Here is a 20228-nt window from a genome sequence, read left to right as displayed (position 1 = left end):
TAATTTTTTTTGTGTTTTTGATATAGAGAGCAAACAAAGCAGTAAATAAAATAAAGTAAAGCAAGACAAAAACAAAGTAAAGAGATTGGATGTGGGAGACTCCCCTTGCAGCGTGTCTTGATCTCCCCGGCAACGGCGCCAGAAATTTAGCTCGAGGACGCGTAAAGCACACGCCCGTTGGGAACCCCAAGTGGAAGGTGTGATGCGTACAACAGCAAGTTTCCCTCAGTAAGAAACCAAGGTTTATCGAACCAGTAGGAGTCAAGGATCACGTGAAGGTCGTTGGTGACGGAGTGTAGTGCGGCGCAACACCAAGGATTCCGGCGCTAACGTGGAACCTGCACAACACAATCAAAGTACTTTGCCCCAACGTAACAGTGAGGTTGTCAATCTCACCGGCTTGCTGTAAACAAATGATTAAATGTATAGTGTGAAAGATAATGTTTGTTTGCGAAGAACAATAAAGAACAAGTATTGCAGTAGATTGTATTCAGATGTAAAAGAATGGACCGGGGTCCACAGTTCACTAGTGGCGTCTCTCCAATAAAATAGCTTGTTGGGTGAACAAATTACAGTTGGGCAATTGACAAATAGAGAGGGCATAACAATGCACATACATATCATGATGACTACTATGAGATTTAATCAGGGCATTACGACAAAGTACATAGACCGCTATCCAGCATGCATCTATGCCTAAAAAGTCCACCTTTGGGTTAGCATCCGCACCCCTTCCAGTATTAAGTTGCAAACAACAGACAATTGCATTAAGTATGATGCGTGATGTAATCAACACAAATATCCTTAGACAAAGCATTGATGTTTTATCCCTAGTGGCAACAGCACATCCACAACCTTAGAACTTTCTGTCACTGTCCCAGATTCAATGGAGGCATGAACCCACTATCGAGCATAAATACTCTCTCTTGGAGTTACAAGTATCAACTTGGCCAGAGCCTCTACTAGCAACGGAGAGCATGCAAGAACATAAACAACACATATATGATAGATTGATAATCAACTTGACATAGTATTCCATATTCATCGGATCCCAACAAACACAACATGTAGCATTACAAATAGATGATCTTGATCATGATAGGCAGCTCACAAGATCTAACATGATAGCACAATGAGGAGAAGACAACCATCTAGCTACTGCTATGGACCCATAGTCCAAGGATGAACTACTCACACATCAATCCGGAGGCGATCATGGTGATGAAGAGTCCTCCGGGAGATGATTCCCCTCTCCGGCAGGGTGCCGGAGGCGATCTCCTGAATCCCCCGAGATGGGATTGGCGGCGGCTGCGTCTCTGGAAGTATTTCCGTATCGTGGCTCTCCATAATAGGGTTTTCGCGATGGAGAGTTTAAGTAGGCGGAAGGGCAAAGTTGGGGGCGGCGCAGGGGCCCCACACCATAGGCCGGCGCGGGCCCCATGCTGGCCGCGCCGCCCTATGGTTACGACCCCTCATGGCCCCACTTCGTATGCTCTTCGGTCTTCTGGAAGCTCCGTGGAAAAATAAGACTCCCGTTGATTTCGTCCAATTCCGAGAATATTTCCTTTGTAGGATTTCTGAAACCAAAAACAGCAGAAAACAGGCACTGGCGCTTCGGCATCTCGTTAATAGGTTAGTGCCGGAAAATGCGTATAAATGATATAAAGTGTGTATAAAACATGTGAGTATTGTCATAAAAATAGCATGGAACATAAGAAATTATAGATACGTTTGAGACGTATCAATACGTTTTGGACGTATCACGTATCAGCATCCCCAAGCTTAACTCCTGATCATCCACAAGTAGGTAAGTGATAACAAAGATAATTTTTGAGGTGACATGAGGCTAACACAATCTTGATCAAGTTATTGTAAAAGCATTGTGAGCTGAGATCAAAGTACTCTAAACATAGGCATGATAGATATAATTCTAACCATGCATATAGCTTAGCAACTATATGTTATAACATGAGAAGTAACTGAAACAAAAGATCATATATAATAATGCACTGAAAGCAAATTGTTTGTTTATGGGCACAGCGAAAACATAACAAAGTGGTATTTAGCATGTCCTTTATGAAGTAGCAAAACATAAATGCCATGACATTTTAAAGTTTAGAGAGTGAGTAGATACAAATAATTTGAGAACAAGCAATAGTCATAATCATGAATCAATCAATAATAAATTTTGGGACTATTCACATTATACTCAGAATGACAACTATGCTCTCTTAGTGGTGCATAAAGTAAGAAGGTGAAGACTCAACATGAAAGTCAAAGAAAGGCCCTGCGCAGAGGGAAGCAAGATTACTCATGTGCTAGAGCTTTTTATTTTGAAATGCAATAGGAGTGTTGAAAATGTATTTTGAGAGGTATGCATGTCTATGTCAACGAATGGCATCAAAAAATCTATCATCCTTTCATATAGTGACCTCAATAGCGGCTCACATGTAGTTCTCCATTGCACACCATTATTTAGGATCTCTCCAGTACATAACGTGCGGAACATTTATTTGCTTATTTTATATTTTGTTTGGGATGGGCACCCAGTTTCCTTGTTATTTTTTTGCAATATTAAGAGACTTTAGCACATTATTCATGCTTAGTCAAGGTGTGAAGTCATGAAAATATAATAAACCATTCAATACTTCCTCATGAGCTAAAACAAAATACAAAACAGATAATAATTTTGAAGGTTTAAAGGTAGCACCCAAGCAATTTACTCTGGAGTGGCGGTGAAATACCACATATAGGTAGGTATGGTGGACACAATTGGCAAACTTTGGTTTTAGGTGGTTGGATGCACGAGTAAAGCTCATACTCAGTACATGTGTAGGCTAGCAAAAGACTGTGAGCGACCAACTAAGAGAGCAATAATGGTCATAATCATGCATAGCGACAAAACATTATTAATTAAAGCATAAAGTGATATTACAAGTCAAAAACTAAATGATCATAGAGGTTTTAGGTGACTGGTTTGTAGCCATAACATGGCGTAAGCATGTGCCAAGTCGATCCAATAACAACACTAAAAGAGAATACCACAATACTATGCTTTTGTATGATGAAAACAACACATGATTCTTGCAATAACACATTAAGCACTCTCAGATATTTGAGACAAGTCATGTTACAACAATAAATACTAAGCATATGACAAGAATAACATACAGCATGACATGCCAAAGTCTATGCCACAGTCTAGATAAGCTTCCTTTCGCATCACTATAGACATGAAACATTTTACTCGTCTCGAACACCAATCAATTTATTTGAAATAGCTCTCAGAGATGAAAATCAATATGGACCGGAGAGATAATCATACATAAATAAAGAATACTAACATGCTCTGAACAAAATAAGAATCGAAAACCAAGAGCTAAACGTACTACCAGAAAACTAGAACACCCGCAGAATAATAAAAGTGAAAACTAGAATGTTCTATGCAATGAAAACGGAGCGTATCTCTCTCCAAAACAAATATGTTGGGGTCCAACCATATGCTACAGCAAACAAAACAAAAGAAAAATAAAAACACAAACAAAGACGCTCCAAGAATAACACATAACATATGAAGCAATAAAAATATAGCGTGTTGAAAGATGACCTGATACTTTGTTGATGAAGAAGGGGATACCTTGAGCATCCCCAAGCTTTGACGCTTGTACCTCTTAGATATTTCTTGGGGTGACATGGGGATCCCCAAACTTGAGCTTTTATCCATACTTCATCTCATCACATCATTCTTCTCTCCGTACACTTGAAAACTTTCTCCATACAAAATTTCACACAATTCTCATTAGCAGCATTAGTGTAATCAATATAACAAATCCACTTGGTTTAGTTCTAACATAAATCAAACATCCACTAACACATTTAGCTACTGTAGCAATTTATTTGAAAAGTCCTTCTCTCAAAAGAACTCAAAAAAATAAGAAAGTGATCAAGCGGCAAATGCAAATGGTGATAGAAATCTGTTAAAGCAGAACAAAAGGTAAAGATCGATTTTTTTCGAAAAATGGTCAACTAACGAAAGTTACATAATAACCTGGGGCATTTGCATAAAAAATGACAGCTCAGAGTTCTGCTCTGGCTATTTATACGAATTTTTATGGTGACATTACAAAATCTATTTTCAGGACATCAACTTCCCCAAATCTTACTTTCTTCCTATTAGAGGCTATTCTTGGCACAAAAAAGGAATAAAAATGATAAGAAGAGGTTATTACAGAGGTAATAACTTCCAAGACTCAACGTAAAAGAAAAATTACAGAAATAAAACAATGGGTTGTCTCCCATAAGCGCTTTTCTTTAATGCATTTTAGCTAGGCTCGGTAATTTGAGAAGATGCTCACATAAAAAATATGCATTGAAGTAAAAGAGAGCATCAAGAAGCAAATTCAAAACACATTTAAGTCTAACCCACTTCTTATGCATAGAAATCTTGTACACAAATAAATTCGCAAAGAACAAAGTGACAAGCATAGGTGGATAAAACAAGAGTAACTTCAAAATTTTCAGCATATAAAGATGTGTTTTAGTACCATGAAGACTTCTACAACCATATGTTCCTATCTCATAATAATTTCCAGTAGCATCATGAATAAACTCAACAATATAACTATCACATAAAGCATGATTTTCATGATCTACAAACACATAATTTTTATCAAGCTCAAAAATAGTGAGATTAAAACATTCAAACCCACTTTTAACAATTTTATAACAAGATGGTTGATCATTCTCAAGAGCTATGGGGTTCCAAGATAAAGTCAAGACTCCTCCAATCTCATTTTCAATAGTAGTACAATTCATATTATCAACCAATATAGGACCATCATCTAGTGCTTTATCATAAACATTTTCTAAGCAAAACTCTTTAGTACCATGCATTTCAAAATTAGGCACATATAAAGAATTATCTTAAGATTTATAAAAATAGCATGGATTATCATAGATAACTTGGCAACATCTTGATAACTTCATCATCAATATGGTGGTATTTTTTCACTCGACCACTATATTGGCAACACCTTGGTTACTTCAAGAGTGGTGAAGCACAATGCCCAAGTGCCAAAACCACAAAAGATCACTCTTTTGAAGTTGCTCTTCAATTTACTTGAGATATGTCATTGCATATTCTACGGTACTCCGTGATGAGTGCCTCACGGAGGGGGGAGAGGAGGAGCCATATAGGACGAGGAGTCACCGGGACGGGGAGACACGAGTTATCCAACTTCAGAAACCTTGCGACGGTGTTGAGATCCTACTATTGCTTGTTGCTTGTCTGGAATTATCAGGCAGCAAGTGCGAGATTACAATAAAATTGTATCATGCCCTAAGAACTCCCAGGATCCGGCTTATAAATGCACTGATCTGGGGTTACATGGTAGAGATCCACCCGGATACAGCTAAGTCTAAGCTACGTTACATTATCTTGTCTTGTACGTCAAGGATCCGACCTACCACCTATGTCGGTACGGATCTAATCTATTGTCTTTGGGCTGGACTCCTCCATCTTGATCCTCTAGCAATTGGACCGTTCGGTTGGGCCATAGGCCCCACCATAATCTGTGGACTACCCGGTCTTGCCGAAATTGAGATCATGTTGTGGTATACCTAATTAGCATATCCATAACAAGATGAGAGAGGAACTAGTGCAACATTTCTCTTAGTTCTTCTAAAGCGCATGCATAAGAAGAAAAAAAAAATCTGTTGGACATTGCCGCTCCACCATGCGCTCGGCTCAGCTAGTCCTCGCCGGACGCAAGATGTCTTCTTCTCAGCACAAGTTAAACCATTGTTTTGGGTTGGTCGGAGCTTGCATCCAAGACGTACCACCAAGCTCAGAAAACTGGCGGTGTTGCTGTTTATGCCGACATACTCCTGGTTCGTGAGGTTGCCAGCGTTACAGAGAAGAGAACCACCTCTGCCACAACAACGGTTAAAAGGTTCAGCTTGAAAGACGATAAAATTGATACACATGAATGCATTGTGAAATTCACCGCAACATCAGAAGAAGAAGTATACTATGTTATGCAACAAAATGTTTTATTCCTCAAACGAAACAAAAAATAGCCGAACAATTTATTCAATTCACGACGAATCAGACTACTGCCACAGCAACACACAAGACAGGACGTGCAGAGCCAGCTAGACCAAGAGCAGCGACGGCCTCCCTCTTCCCATGGTGAACCCTCTTGTGCCGTCGGGCATTCTCGGGCCCTGCGGCCGGGTGCTCATCAGGGACTCCAGATGCGCGACGGCGGCTCCAGCATGCGGTGGCGCTGCGGTGGTGGCGTGCGGCCTCACCCGCCCTCTTCCCCACGGCCCTGTTGTGTCGGAACGCTGATGAGTTTCAGTTACCGATCGTCGAAGCACAGGGCGCACCCGAAGCCCCTTCCTCCAGTTGCGTTCGTCGTTCAACTTGCCCACCTGGCGTAACATTTGAATTTCGATGGAATTGGTAAACGGAAGAAAAAGCGATTCGTCATCTTATATGGCAAAAATGGTGAGAAATGACTTACCGCCTTCTCGGCTTGATGTGCGCTCTCATACTCTATAAGTGCATGCAACTGTAGGAGAAGCGCATAATTAAAGAGATCAGCAACAAGATTCAGATGTAAGCAGGGCTGCAAATTTGGAACAAAACTATATAAACTTTGTTCGTACCTTATTACGAACTAGTGTATCAGACTTTGAAGACCTTGCAGTGCTAGGCTCCTGCGGATGACATATTCTGATGTTCTTCACGCTGTTTGTCATCAAACTAGAGTTAGTACATGTTAGGTCAAAAAGACATACTATATGACAACAAAACCCAAGGATTGTCTTCAGACCTTCCAATCATACCGAAGATCTTCTCAAGGCTGTTCCTGGTCGAATCCTCTGGTAAATTCTCCGCGATGATCATTCGAGACTGTTAAACAAAGTTGAATTCGAGGTTCTATGGTTAAAATGCCACACTGGAAACAGTTTAATTTTCCATATGAAAAGTGTTGTCATGCTTAAAATTTTCTATACTACTTCACTACTGACCTGCAGCTCTTCTTTGTGTCGCTCAGTGAACGGCTGTGCCCGACGCACTTTCTTGCCGTCGTCGCTGACAACCTGCAGCAAAAGAAGCTTGTAGCACAGGTAGCAGCAATATGTGAGTACAAGAACCACAAGTAGCAGTAGCTTACGAGCTTTTCCGAGGTTCGAAGAGCCTTAACAAGCAGTTGGCTGGTTACACCCATAGCCTTGATTTTCTTCCAGGATGAAATGACAGACATTGGAACTGCCCAAAACAATCGAACAAATATAGTTGCTGTTATAACCATTTTCCAGTGTCCATTGTCACCAATTTCTATTGGGAAGGTTTTCAGCATATTGAGTGGTTATATGTGTTATAACCCATACAGTATATGGGTATAGATTTGCCTGACCTCAGACTCTGCTTAACAGTTTCATGTCTGCAGGTAGGCTATTGCTCCGGTGTCCCCCCCTCTAAACTTTGTTCTATTTAGACGGCTATGATCTGCTGATACCCCTTCGTGGGTTGACTTAACATGTGTGTTTGGTTCATGGGCAAACATGTACGGGATGGGATGGGATAAAATATGTTTAATTAACGATTAATAGAAAAATATAAATATGCCATTAACACATCGGTTAATATGTAATTAACGGGTCCTTTTCCCTTTGTGGTGGAGGTCGAACCTAGCGGGCGGCCGCCTACCCGTGCCTAGCAAGGTCACTACCCGCACATACTTAGCGAGGCCGTTTCTTTGACTGGGTGTGGCGCAGACGTAGCAAGCGCGTTGCTCGCCACGCCATGGAGACCGCCGCCGCCGAGCTAGGGAGCCACGTTGAAAATCAAGCTCGCCGCTTACCGCGCCCTGGAGGCCGCCGATGTCGAGCTGGGGAGCCACGCGGAAAAGCAAGCCCACCGCTCGCCGTGACATGGTGGCCGCCGCTGAGCTGGGGAGCACACATACGACGGTGGCAGGTGTCGGAGTCGCGTCGACGGCCATGGATTCTCAGACGGCTAGTGAGATTAGTCATGAAATTCACGGATCATATGGTCCAGCCTTTCTCAGAAATATTCGGCTTTTGGGATGGGATCATCCATATTTTCTGGTCACGAACCAAACGCACGTTTACCACCTGAACATCGTTCACCAAGGGGGGGACACCGGAGCACAGCCCCTGCAGGTATACTTGTACTAAGTATGGCTTATGGGATTAGAGAACCAACTGGTTTCACTCACCATAACCCTCAGGGTCTTTGTTCATGATCTTCATCAAGAAATCATTCGCGATCAAATTCGTGTCGCTGAATTGATACTCAACCTGCACAGCGGAACAGGGCAATAAGACTTCTGAAAACATTGGTGGTGCATTTGTCAACAAGACAACAATGTTAAAACAGAATGTTTGTATCATCACATTGCGATGACATTGCGATGAATTTATCTGCATTGAGGTAACATATTCCAACAGCAAATCGCTAAAACAGAATGTTTGTATCATCACATTGCGATGAATTTATCTGCATTTTAGATCTGGTGCCCACGGGCCAGGACAGAGAAACCGTATGTTTATGTGCCATTGGTAGATCTTACTGCAAACCTGTTTAACAATTTTGTGCGCGATGTCGGCCAGACTTGCCCCCTTGGGCTGCGCACTGCCGCTGGCAACTCCACCGATATCGACGTGCGCGAGACCAGGCGCCATAAAGAACGACGTCGGCTCCGGCTCGCCGAAGAAGCTCCAGTCCGCGGCCAGCGCAATGCCGCCACCGGCGCCGGAAAGCTGCACGAACGGTGAGAAGTAGCCGGCGGCCGTCAGCGGGCTGGACATCGGCACAAACTCCGGTGCGTGCACGTTGAACTTGAACGGCGTCGAACACTCGCTGGTGCACAGCCCAGACGTCGACGATGACGCGCCGGAGCTATCCCTGTTGTCTTGCGCCATGGCTGATCCAGTCGGTGGACCGGCGCGTTGGTGTATGGCACACAGATTTGATGACACCAGAAACGGATCATATATGTAGTGTTTCAGCGCGTTTGACCACTTCCCTCCGAGGACATTGTGAGGCCAGAGTGTTTCTTTGCGCAGCTCTTTTCGCGGCAGTCTGTAAGTGGCACTCAGTCCGATAGTGTGGGCTTGGGAAGAGGCGGCCGTTGACCGCCAGGGACATTATTTGGGATTCACTAGTTGAAGGTGAAAAACAAGAAAATGTAAATGTTGAGACAAGTCTCATTTCACCTTTTCCATAGGCCTTGGAATTTCAAGAGGCATCTTGATTCTTAAATTTGAAATTCATACTACTATTTCTCGGTCCCTTTTCTCTCATCTATTTCAAATATACTCTATATTTATTCTAGTCTGACATCATGATGATTCAAGCTATAATATTTCGAATGAATATAATTCAAGCGTGTTAATGCACAATTAAAATCTAATTTTTCCAAACATGAAAATGTCTAATACTAGTAGCAAATGTCATGTAAATATTACAAATTGTTCATCCCACATAATCAAACACTCAGATCCATTGTTGGTGGGAACCACCTTTGCAACATCATTCTCTGACCTCATTGCCAAGACATTATTACCTATATAAAAGCTGACCCCTTTTGCTAAAATTTTAGAGTTTTGGTCACTGTTCACGGTACCTTTTAATCCAATTAAACATTGACACGTCGGTGATTTTTACTGCAGATGGAGGGATGTCGTGCAAACCATCGCATTTCTAATCAGCGGCGGTCAAAGCGGTGCGGCAGTTCCAAACCAACCTTGCCCCGTTTCTATCTGCCACGCAACCGTCGCCGCCTGCTGCCCCACTCCCTCCTTCTTGCCCCCTTCCCACAGCCATGGGCCGGTTCGACCGTAGGCCCTGCAAGCCGCGCCGTGTCCCAGAGCGTCTTCCTGCCCCCTTCATGCAGCCATGGGGCGGCTCGACGGTAGCCAGTGCCAGCCGCGCCGTGTCGCAGAGCGCCCTACAGCCGGTGGAAGACCCGGCGGTGCCCGCCCCCATCGCCTCGATCTGGAGGAGGAGGATATGGAGGCCCCCGTCGCCGGCCGCCTCACTGCCGACGAGAAGGAGGTCTCCTGCTTTTGCGATGTGTGTCGTTCGTGGCCGCAATGGTGAGCTGCACATGGCCGACCACAGAAGGGATTTCTTCGCGCCGTCGTCTTGCCGGTACGATTTTCTCCGTGCCGCCGCTGAAGAAGACCATACTGATGTTCTGATTTTCCTGAGAAAAAACAGTGTCATGGCCTAACTTCCTTGATTATCAGGTATTGTTCTTCGTACAGATCTCTTTTAGTTTTTTTTGTTAGTATGTACGGGTCACCCAACTGATGTTCTGATTTTCCTGAGGAAAAAACAGTGTCACGGCCTTCTTCCACAGCTTCAGCACCGGCGGCGACTCGTGGAGCAGAGGAACCCAGTCCTCCTCCACCTCGGGCATGGCGGCCTGGCTGTGCCTGTGCGGGACGCTGAACGGAACCAAGAGGGCTTGGCGGAGGAGCGGTCGGCCCGGGCTGCACAAGGCCATGCGCTCCACGTCCAAGCTCAGGGACATCTCTGTTGTGAGATGCACTCCGCGTTCAAGGTTGGCCTTACTGCACGCATCAGAGGCATAGCAGCTGAATAATAAACATACTTATGCTCTTTGTTCTTCTCCAGGATCTGAGGCGCTGCTATATTATCTTCTGGAAGCTCCAGTCCATACCAACGCTGCAACCATGCCGTCCAATGCCTGAACAAATGCCGTCCAATGCCTGATCATGTTTCTCATGACATTGGGGAACTGGGTGTATTTGAGTACTAACTCAGTATGCCTTTTTTCTGCTATGTTTCTTAGTGCCCTTTGACCCCTCTCTACAATTGGTGTGTATCAGACTATAAATGCGTCTTTTTGCAGTAACTTCTCGTTTTTTCGGTATGCTTATATGAACAACCTTTTCTGTAGCGATAAATATTTCCTTTGTACTAATTTCTCCAGTTGTCATTTTGAACATGCGTAGGACAAATAAAAAATGTTTCTTCGACACTTGCTTTCATGCATCTTTCGCTCCATGGCAGCGATTTTTCTTTAATTTGTGTAGACACATCAAGCTCAAAAGTGAGTTTTCAGGAACCTACCTGTTTCATGATTAAATCTAAATACCACTGGGTTTCTTACCTGCAGGTTTTAAAACAGAAGTGACGATGGAAGTCAGGTGATTTATTATGTGTTCAGAAAGAGACCACAGCTTGGTATGTTGGTCCTATTGTCTTTAATTCAGGCTGCTTATTCATTGCGAAAGAATATCATCTACTTTTCATAGATGTCTTTATCGAATTTTTTTTGATAGATGTGAGATCAAAACTCTATAGCTTCAAAATTACCTTGGCTAATGATGTCACTGGACTGGAGTTTCAGAGATAGAAACCTTCAGAGCTTCTTGATTGCAGTTGGATTGAATATCGCTAGGTTTTAAGGATATGCGATCTAATTTAGTATGCACGTGTCTTATTAATGCAAAAAAAAAGAGGTTACACATAGCCTGTATTACTCAAAATTTATCTGCCATGTACTCTCATGCTTTTCACATGAAAACTTGAAGAAAAACTGAACAAAGGCTCCATACTATAAACTCGGTTGTTAATTCTGTAGAAAATACATTTAGATCATAGAACTTTCGGACTTTCTGATATCTTGATTAAACGATATAACTGTGGGATGAGGTTTCACCATTCAAGCTTTTCTGTGTTGATGTTACATTTTAGGCAAACATGCCACACAATTCTGGGAGAACTTATTTATAAGGCTATGTCATATGCATGCTTCACGGCAGGTCGATTACTCGATACACATGGCTTTCCATTGATGGGTCTCCATTGCTAGCTCAACCACTGAAATATCTTATTTTAAGAGTAACAAATCTGCAATGTTGATTTTCTCTTGATTTAATAGTATTGCCTTGGTCAATATTGCAGGGAAACACAATGAAAGATTATGTACCAAATAATTGCATCGGTCATTTTAGAGGAAGGAAGGGTCAATCTAAACATTAGAGATGTTTATCGTTGATGATGTACGAAAGACATACAGATCAACATACCATGCATGCAACATTGGATACCGGAGGCACAGTAGCTACGCCCACTAAGGGTATCACACAAACAATCCAGTCAGACCTAGGAGAGGTAAATGTAATGCACCATGCTCGGCTGTAACTAATTCAGCATGAATAGGATCTACACTGACAATTTTTCATCTACAGTTACCATGAATAGGCCCACACTGACGTCTTCCGTCAACAAGGAGACGAGATCAACAACCAAATGACGAGAAGAGGAAGAACTCGGGGCCAGCGGCAGGATTGGGTAAAAAGAGGTACACTTTCGGCTCAGCTATATATGCAATTGAGGCAATGTTTATATGGATTTGTTGTTTGCAGTTCAACTCACGGGAAGAAAATTCGTCTAAGGAGTTATTCCCAGCGAAATATATTATCAACCGTACATGGTACAAAATAGGTTAGAACTAGATTGTTCAAATTACGCCAAAAACCTGATATCAACTATAAACTATACCCTTTTCAGCAGCCATAAAACCTGCGACAAGCAGTGATGGCTCAGTGAACCCACTCAGAGGGTTGTGTCTGTCAAGACGGCCACTCTAACAATAGTGTAGTATAGTAATCACCTATCTACCAGTATGCAAACTACTACAGCAGGTTTCAATTCAAGTGTTGCATGCCAGCTTCTGTCTTCTCCTTCTGTGTATGATCTTACTTTGTTTATGTTGCTAAATATTTATGTGGGTCACCTGATAAATGTTCAGTTGCCTTCTTACAGTGTAAATATAGATTTTTTTTGTACTTTTGTTTTTTTTGTCTTCCTTCATTGGTTGTTTATTTCTAACGTTATCTTTTGGATTGTTGCTTTTGTAGCTACTTGGTCTGGCAGATAATAAACATCGAGTTGCTTATACCGCGTGTTGCTCTGGTGGAAGGGTGTTCCTTCCTATTTACCCCAGCTAGCAGTCTCCTATGGCTGAGTTAATTCATTTCTCATGGTGGTGTTTAGTCAAATTGGTTTACGTTATTTCCATGATTTTATTTATATAGGTGGGACTAGGTTTCAGTTCATTCTCTGATTGTGTCATGTTCTACCGTGGAGTTTCTTATGGTAGCAGCACTACCCGTAGTTTATTTTGATGGTTAACTCTGAGATGTAAATATTAGTGATGATGTGTACTGAAGCATTCTTTAATCAATCATTCTATAATGTTTGGTCATCCACTATCCCAAGATCAAGGTTCAGACACATGCCTGGATATGCACCTTTAAGTGAGTTAACCAATATCGTATGGATCTGCCCCCACTCTGTGCTACTCACTACTTACGAGAGATGACCGTAAAAATATCGTAGTCAAATCAAATCACAGTTCCATGTGTATATACTCTCTTCAAACGACGCAATTTAACAGGCACATCACCACAAGGGTGCGGCGTGCCGCCGCGCTTAAAGCTTCCTAGTATGTCCTCACATCCAGATCCAAGATATTGACATCACACAACATGATCTTCTAATCTTGTTCCACGTGAGCTTGCACTCCTGAAGTGAGACTTCGTACGATCTAGTCTCTTCTTCCTTCTTCATCTTGCCCTTCTCTAGGTTCACTTCTGGTGGTGCCCTACTAACCGACCGTGATGAATCATGTCAGACTCTTGTAGACACCCCCTCCCCCTCTTCATAGTTTCCCCTTCCATAGGTGGTACTGAAAACTTGGTAGACCTCAACCTCTAATTGCCAGCTGATGATTGGGTTTTACTATGCAAAGCAACAGTTGTTTAACCTAGATCAACAACATGGTTATTGTAGTACTTGTAGCAACAACTATTTATTAGAAAAGTCCATCCCACTGGAGCTTTGCAAATGGAATTTACATAACCCCACAGCCACGTTGTCAGTGTGGCCACGTTCGCACCCAAAACGGTGTTTGAAAATAGCCTGCTCTATAAATTACTGGAAATACGATAGTTGAAAGTTTATGAGTAACTAGTTGCACACAAAATAAAATAAACAAGAACTAACTAAAAGTAAACAAGAAAGAGAATGTAAATGTAGGATTGAATAAACTAAGGATGGTATCTAGTCTTAAGTATTCTCGGGAATGTAGGATACACCACTAGTATGTGAGAATTAATTATGCTTAGGATAACCTATATCTTTCATCGTGATATGTGTGGGGAGAGCTCCATAATAATATGTTCACCAACAAGTCTCACAAGCAGCCGCTTCTAGAGTCATGTGATGAGGTCATCTCTAAGTAACCATTGCAATGTTGCGAGCAAATCACTTCTACAGACCATCACAATTAAGGATAGCACTACTCCCATACATGTCCAAAGAGTAGATTCCTCCCTTTAGACCCGAAGGCAAATATTATGTGGTCGACTTCCCATAACATCAAAAGAGAGAACTCTAACACAATATCATAGATCAAGTAAAGATCAAAGACCAAAGTTATAGATCATCTTTATTTCACTTCATAATAATGCTAGGGTTTCTCCGTATCCCCGAGAACAAGGTAAACTACTCACACATGGAGACAACCAACAACAACATCATTTTCATATGGCTGGATTGCAAAGGCAACGATGAGATCAAGTGAAACCCTACAATAGTACTTGGAATTACAACAAGATCTAAAGGTATGAGAGATGGGTGGTGATGTTGATGGACAAACAACGGTTGATGATGAGGGTGATGATGCGTTGTCCTCCGATGATCCGTGAAGCAGCAAGGATTTCCCTTGTCCTATTATTGCTCTGATGGTGTGGATGTGTTAATGGAGGTGGCATAGCAGCAGGTCTCCGCCCCGAGGGAGCGTATGGAGTGTGTCTTGAGGCGGCTAGGGTTCTGAAAGAACATCTCTCACATTATATTTTGAAGTGTTTGATGTCAATACATGTGATACTCTAATGTTTGATGAATTGTTGCAGAGATTATATATATACATATATGTGGGTGTCTTGTGTGGAAAAACAAGACAAAAGGAAGAAGAAAAAATTTCACCAGGCCGGATAATCCGGGCCGGATATTTGCAAAATATCCGGCCCCCAAAATTTGGCTAAGGACTCGAGGCGATGTGGCTCAGTACTCCCCTGGCATGGGGCCGGATTTTTGGCCGGACATTTGGCCGGAATTTCCCAGGGCCGAACTTTTGGGGGGGGGGGGGGGGGGGGGGGGGCGGATTATCCGGCCCCAACTTAAGCCGGATTATACGGCCCTCGAATGTCTCCAACGGCTGGATTTTGAGGGAGGGTATTTATACCCCCTTATTCTACCTTCCTCCTTGCTCAATCATTGCACAAAATTCTGCCAAGCCTCACCACCATTAGAGCCACCTCAAGAACACAAGATTTGCAAGATCTCCTCCCTCACCTAACCAAAGCTCTTGATCTTTGGAGATTCGAAGGAGAAGACACCGATCTACATCCTCACCGAAGCGATTTACATTTCCCCCTCATATGCTTGAGGGACCTCTTGCTAGTGTTCCTATTTGGAATCTCTAGTTGTTTGTTGTTGATGTATTGTTGTTGATTGTTGTGTTGTTACAGATTTGGGAGCCTCCAATTTGGTTGTGGATGTGTGCCCAAGAACCTTGTAAAGGCCCGGTTTCCGCCTCGAGGAAATCCCTTAGTGGAAGTGGGCTAGGCCTTCGTGGCGTTGCTCACATGAGATCTGAGTGAAGCCTTCGTGGCTGTTGGTTTGGCTTTCGTAGCAACCACACTCCTCCAAACGTAGATGTACCTTCTTGCAAAGGAAGGGAACTACGGGAATCATCTCCGTGTCTCCGCGTGCTCCACTCTCGGTTACCTCTATCCTATTCTATCTCTTATATATTGTGTAGCTTTATCTTGCTTAGTTGTTAATCTTGTCATATAGGTAAATTCACTTAGTTGCATATCTAGATAATTTACCTTTGTGTCAAGCCTAAATTGAAAAAGAACTAAAAATTGGTTAGCACCTATTCACCCCCCCTCTAGGTGCGGCATACGATCCTTTCAATTGGTATCAGAGCCTCGGCTCTTATTTCGGGCTTAACCGCCTAAGAGTATGTCGGATGACGCACCTTCGGAAGGGGCCGCAAAGCCGGTCTCCATGGATGATCTCAAGTCGATGGAAGCATCATTGAGATCCGCCATGGAAACCCAAATGGAAACCTTTATGAAAATGTTTTCCGACCGTTTTCCCGCGGATCCCCCCGTCATCCCCACCTTAGAGGTTAAGGACAAGGGTTAGGTAGAAGAGGGAGATGCTTCGGCATTACCCTCCTCTACCACTCCCTTGAATGGTGATAACTTAAACACTATTAAAACCTCTGTTGCTTCTCCTAGGGGAACTAGTGGAGGTGTTAGCTACAATCAAGTGGCTCCACCTTTCCTATCTCCCGATATCCCGGTTCCTCATCCTCATATAAACACTCGGGGTGACCCACCTAAGTTTAATGAGAAAGATTTCGATACATGGCAATTTGAGTTTCACTCTCATGTTCGCACTGCCTCCAATGAACTTTGGAGAATCATCGTGGAAGGCTTCAAGCCCTACAACCCCAACAAGTTGACTAGAAGAGAAGCGGTTGATAATCAACTCAATGACATTGCCTTGCACATGATCCAAACAAGTGTGGGGACAAAGGAATTGTCTCGTGTTCGGAATTTCTCCACCGCCAAGGAAGCTTGGGATGGTTTGGCCACTAGTTGCATGGGAAGTGAAAGCATGAGAAGGAACAAGTATAATACCCTTGGGAATCAAGCCGAAGGATTCATGAGGCTACCGGATGAAGATCATGAACTCATGTATAGAAGACTTATCACTGTTGCCGATGCTTTTCGGAATGTGGGTGCCAAACACATTTATGACTCTTGGATCAAAGACAAGTATATTGATTGCATGATGTCGTTTGAACCCATTGATGTCAAGACTCTTGTTGGGAGAGAATGTTTTTCCTCTCTCACTTCTCAACAAGCGGTGCATGAATTGCAAGCTCTCAAGGTGCTTGAGCAAAACTCTCATGATTCTTGCAACCGAGCTATTGGGATGTAAAAAGGGACCAACCTTGCCTTGGCGGTCAACTCCGTGGAAGAAGTGAACCCTCAAGAACCATATAGGACATCTTGGAGTATGTCCTATCCGGATGATTTGGAATACCACTACAATGACCACATGGCATTACATGCAAAAACCTTTTGGGTTGATCCATCCAAGGCCAAGGAAGACAACATCAAGAGAAACGACTCAAGTGGATTCAAGGGCTCGGGGCCAAAAAGAAGATCGTGCTACAATTGTGGTGACAAGCGCCATTTCATAGCCGATTGTCCCTATGAGCATAGAGAAAACCATGGTGGAAGGCTCATCCCAAGGACAAGGGCAAAGTCTCAAAGGCACCCAACAAGAAGTTCTACAACAAGGGTAAGAAGGACAAGAGGCCTTCAAGGATTGTGCTCATGACCAAGGAAGATTATTCTTCCGATGAAGTTGAGAGTAGTAGTGATGAAGAAGAAACCTCAAAGGAAGTGGCCGCCATTGCCACCACCAATATTCCCTCTTCATCTCTCTTTTAATCCCCCAATGAGAACCCTCACATCAAGAATTCACATTGCTTCATGGCTAGGTCCTCCTTGGACACATCTATTGTGCTACCAACTCAAGAAGAATATACCTCCGGTGATGATGATGATGAAGAAGATGAAACTTCAAATGGATTGATTGCTCTTGCTTCTCTCTCCACCAACTCTTCATCACCAAATGAATTCCCCAATGAAGACATTCACTTGAAGGAAGAAAGTTGCCTCATGGCTAAATCTTCCGAGGACTATGCCGCTGGAGGGTCAAAATGGGTACTTGATAGTGGATGTACAAGTCATATGACCGGCGGCAAGAACCTCGTCAAGGAGTTGAGGCCCAACATAGATCATATAACCGTCTCCTTTGGGATAATTCTACATCCGAGGTATTGGGTTTTGGCAAGGTTGTGGTTGCACACAACATTACTCTTGTGGATGTCATGCTTGTCAAAACCCTTGGTTACAATTTGCTTTCCGTTTCCACCCTTGGCAAGATGGGTTTCGCCGTCTTTATTGATAATGATATTGTGGTCCTGTTGTGGAGCAAGACTCTAAAAGTCGCTTTCGTTGGGTATCGCGAACATAACTTGTATGTGGTGGACTTTTCGGGGACCACCACGACAAGTGCGATGTGCCTATTCAGAAAGGCGGATGTGGGTTGGTCGTGGCATCGCCGTTTGGCCCATGTCAACATGAGAACTTTGCAAAGTCTTCACAAGGGGAACCATATTGTGGGACTAATGGAAAATGTGTCTTTTGCCAAAGATCGTGTATGTAGGGCTTGTGTTGAAGGCAAAATGCATGACTCTCCGCACCCAAGCAAGACTATTATCTCTTCCAAGAGGATCTTGGAGCTCCTTCATGTGGATCTCTTTGGTCCCGTCACTCATGCAAGTCTTGGTGCGAAGAAACATTGCTTGGTGATTGTTGATGACTACTCAAGATACACTTGGGTCTACTTTCTCAAAAAGAAAGATGAGACTCAACAAATCTTCATTGACTTTGCCACCGAGGTGCAACGCCAACACAACCTCCTTATAATGGCAATAAGAAGTGACAACGGCTCCGAGTTCAAGAACTATACACTCAATGATTTTCTTAGTGATGAGGGGATTCGACATCAATATTCCGCTGCATACACCCCTCAACAAAATGGTGTTGCGGAGAGGAAGAACCAGACTCTTATGGATATGGCAAGATTTATGATGGCGGAGTATAAATCCCGCTATAACTTTTGGACCGAAGCCATCTCCACCGCTTGCCACTCCTCTAACCGGCTCTATCTCTGCAAGGGCTTGAACAAGACTCCATATGAAATACTCACCGGGAACAAGCCTAATATCTCATACTTCAAGGTGTTCGGGTGTAAGTGTTTCTACAAAATCAAAGGAGTTCGTTTATCTAAATTTGCTCCTAAAGCTTTGGAGGGTATATTTGTTGGTTACAGTGCCGAATCTCACACTTATAGAGTCTTTGATGTATCCTCCGGGATTATCATCGAATCTTGTAGTGTGAAGTTCGAAGAAAATGATGGCTCCCAAGTGGGGCAAGTTGATGTATGTGCAGGTGATGAAATACCTCAAGATGCCATAGTAAGAATGGGTGTGGGATTTTTCCGCCCCATTGAGGGACACGGTGTGGCGTCTCGGGAAGGACTATGCTCTACCACGGTGGATCCCTCATCTTCTCAACATAAACAAACCCCATCTATTGAAGCTAATGATGCACCAACCCAAGAACAAGACCCTCCCTCTTGTGTGCAAGATCAAGGACAAGATCAACCAAGAATTCATGATGGCTCCTGATGACGCGTGAAGCACACGTTCGTTGGGAACCCCAAGTGGAAGGTGTGATGCGTACAGCAGCAAGTTTCCCTCAGTAAGAAACGAAGGTTATCGAACCAGTAGGAGATGAAGGCCACGTGAAGGTTGTTGGCGGAGGAGTGTGATACGTCTCCAACGTATCTATAATTTCTGATGTTTCATGCTTGTTTTATGACAATACCTACATGTTTTGTTCACACTTTATATCGTTTTGATGCGTTTTCCGGAACTAACCTATTGACGAGATGCCGAAGTGCCAGTTCCTGTTTTCTGCTGTTTTTGGTTTCAGAAATCCTAGTAAGGAAATATTCTCGGAATTGGACGAAATCAACGCCCAGCATCTTATAATTCCACGAAGCTTCCAGAACACCCGAGAGGGACCAGAGGAGAGCCACAGGGGGCCCACACGTGTGCCCGGCGCGGCCAAGGAGCCAGGCGCGCCGCCCTACTGTGTGGTGGCCCCGTCAGCCTTCCGACTCCGCCTCTTCGCCTATAAGAAGCCCCCTGACCTAAATCTTCGATACGAATAAGCCACAGTACGAGAAACCTTCCAGAGCCGCCGCCATCGCGAAGCCAAGATCTGGGGGACAGGAGTCTCTGTTCCGGCACGCCGCCGGGACGGGGAAGTGCCCCCGGAAGGCATCTCCATCGACACCACCGCCATCTTCATCACCGTTGCTGTCTCCCATGAGGAGGGAGTAGTTCTCCGTCGAGGCTAAGGGTTGTACCGGTAGCTATGTGGTTAATCTCTCTCCCATGTACTTCAATACAATGATCTCATGAGCT

The 20228-nt window shown here is 43.5% G+C and overlaps 1 protein-coding gene and 1 long non-coding RNA gene across 4 annotated transcripts; one reads left to right on the top strand and one right to left on the bottom strand.

Moving 5' to 3' along the window:
- Window positions 1-6036: 6036 nt before the first annotated feature.
- Window positions 6037-8985, bottom strand: LOC127326119 (la-related protein 6C). The gene is made up of 8 exons (XM_051352982.1): window positions 8614-8985; window positions 8253-8334; window positions 7185-7279; window positions 7039-7110; window positions 6840-6919; window positions 6673-6754; window positions 6528-6575; window positions 6037-6435 (listed from the first exon to the last, which is right to left on the bottom strand). Exons 1-8 carry the CDS (start codon window positions 8956-8958, stop codon window positions 6154-6156), a joined length of 1086 nt encoding a protein of 361 aa, XP_051208942.1. The 5' UTR covers window positions 8959-8985; the 3' UTR covers window positions 6037-6153.
- Window positions 8986-9793: 808 nt separating this feature from the next.
- LOC127326140 (uncharacterized) lies at window positions 9794-13287 on the top strand. Of its 3 annotated transcripts, none has more exons than XR_007867638.1 (7): window positions 9794-10287; window positions 10380-10604; window positions 10679-10882; window positions 11184-11251; window positions 11975-12184; window positions 12262-12374; window positions 12934-13287. It is a non-coding gene; the product is annotated as an uncharacterized lncRNA (long non-coding RNA). The 3 variants fall into 3 exon arrangements; XR_007867637.1 differs by having other exon boundaries at window positions 10679-10934; XR_007867636.1 differs by having other exon boundaries at window positions 10679-11251.
- Window positions 13288-20228: the final 6941 nt, after the last annotated feature.

The sequence above is a fragment of the Lolium perenne genome, chromosome 4 (genome assembly GCF_019359855.2).
Source record: "Lolium perenne isolate Kyuss_39 chromosome 4, Kyuss_2.0, whole genome shotgun sequence".
Classification (NCBI taxonomy): Eukaryota; Viridiplantae; Streptophyta; class Magnoliopsida; order Poales; family Poaceae; genus Lolium; species Lolium perenne.
This window is presented reverse-complemented; position numbering and strand designations above follow the sequence as displayed.

Bases quoted from the DNA above. Each gene is read 5' to 3' on its own strand.
- LOC127326119 (XM_051352982.1), bottom strand. From the start codon at position 8,958: ATGGCGCAAGACAACAGGGATAGCTCCGGCGCGTCATCGTCGACGTCT. The intron at 6,920-7,038 runs GTCAGTAGTGAA...TTTGTTTAACAG, and splicing joins GACACAAAGAAGAGCTGCAG to TCTCGAATGATCATCGCGGA. The intron at 6,436-6,527 runs GTAAGTCATTTC...ATGTTACGCCAG, and splicing joins CACATCAAGCCGAGAAGGCG to GTGGGCAAGTTGAACGACGA.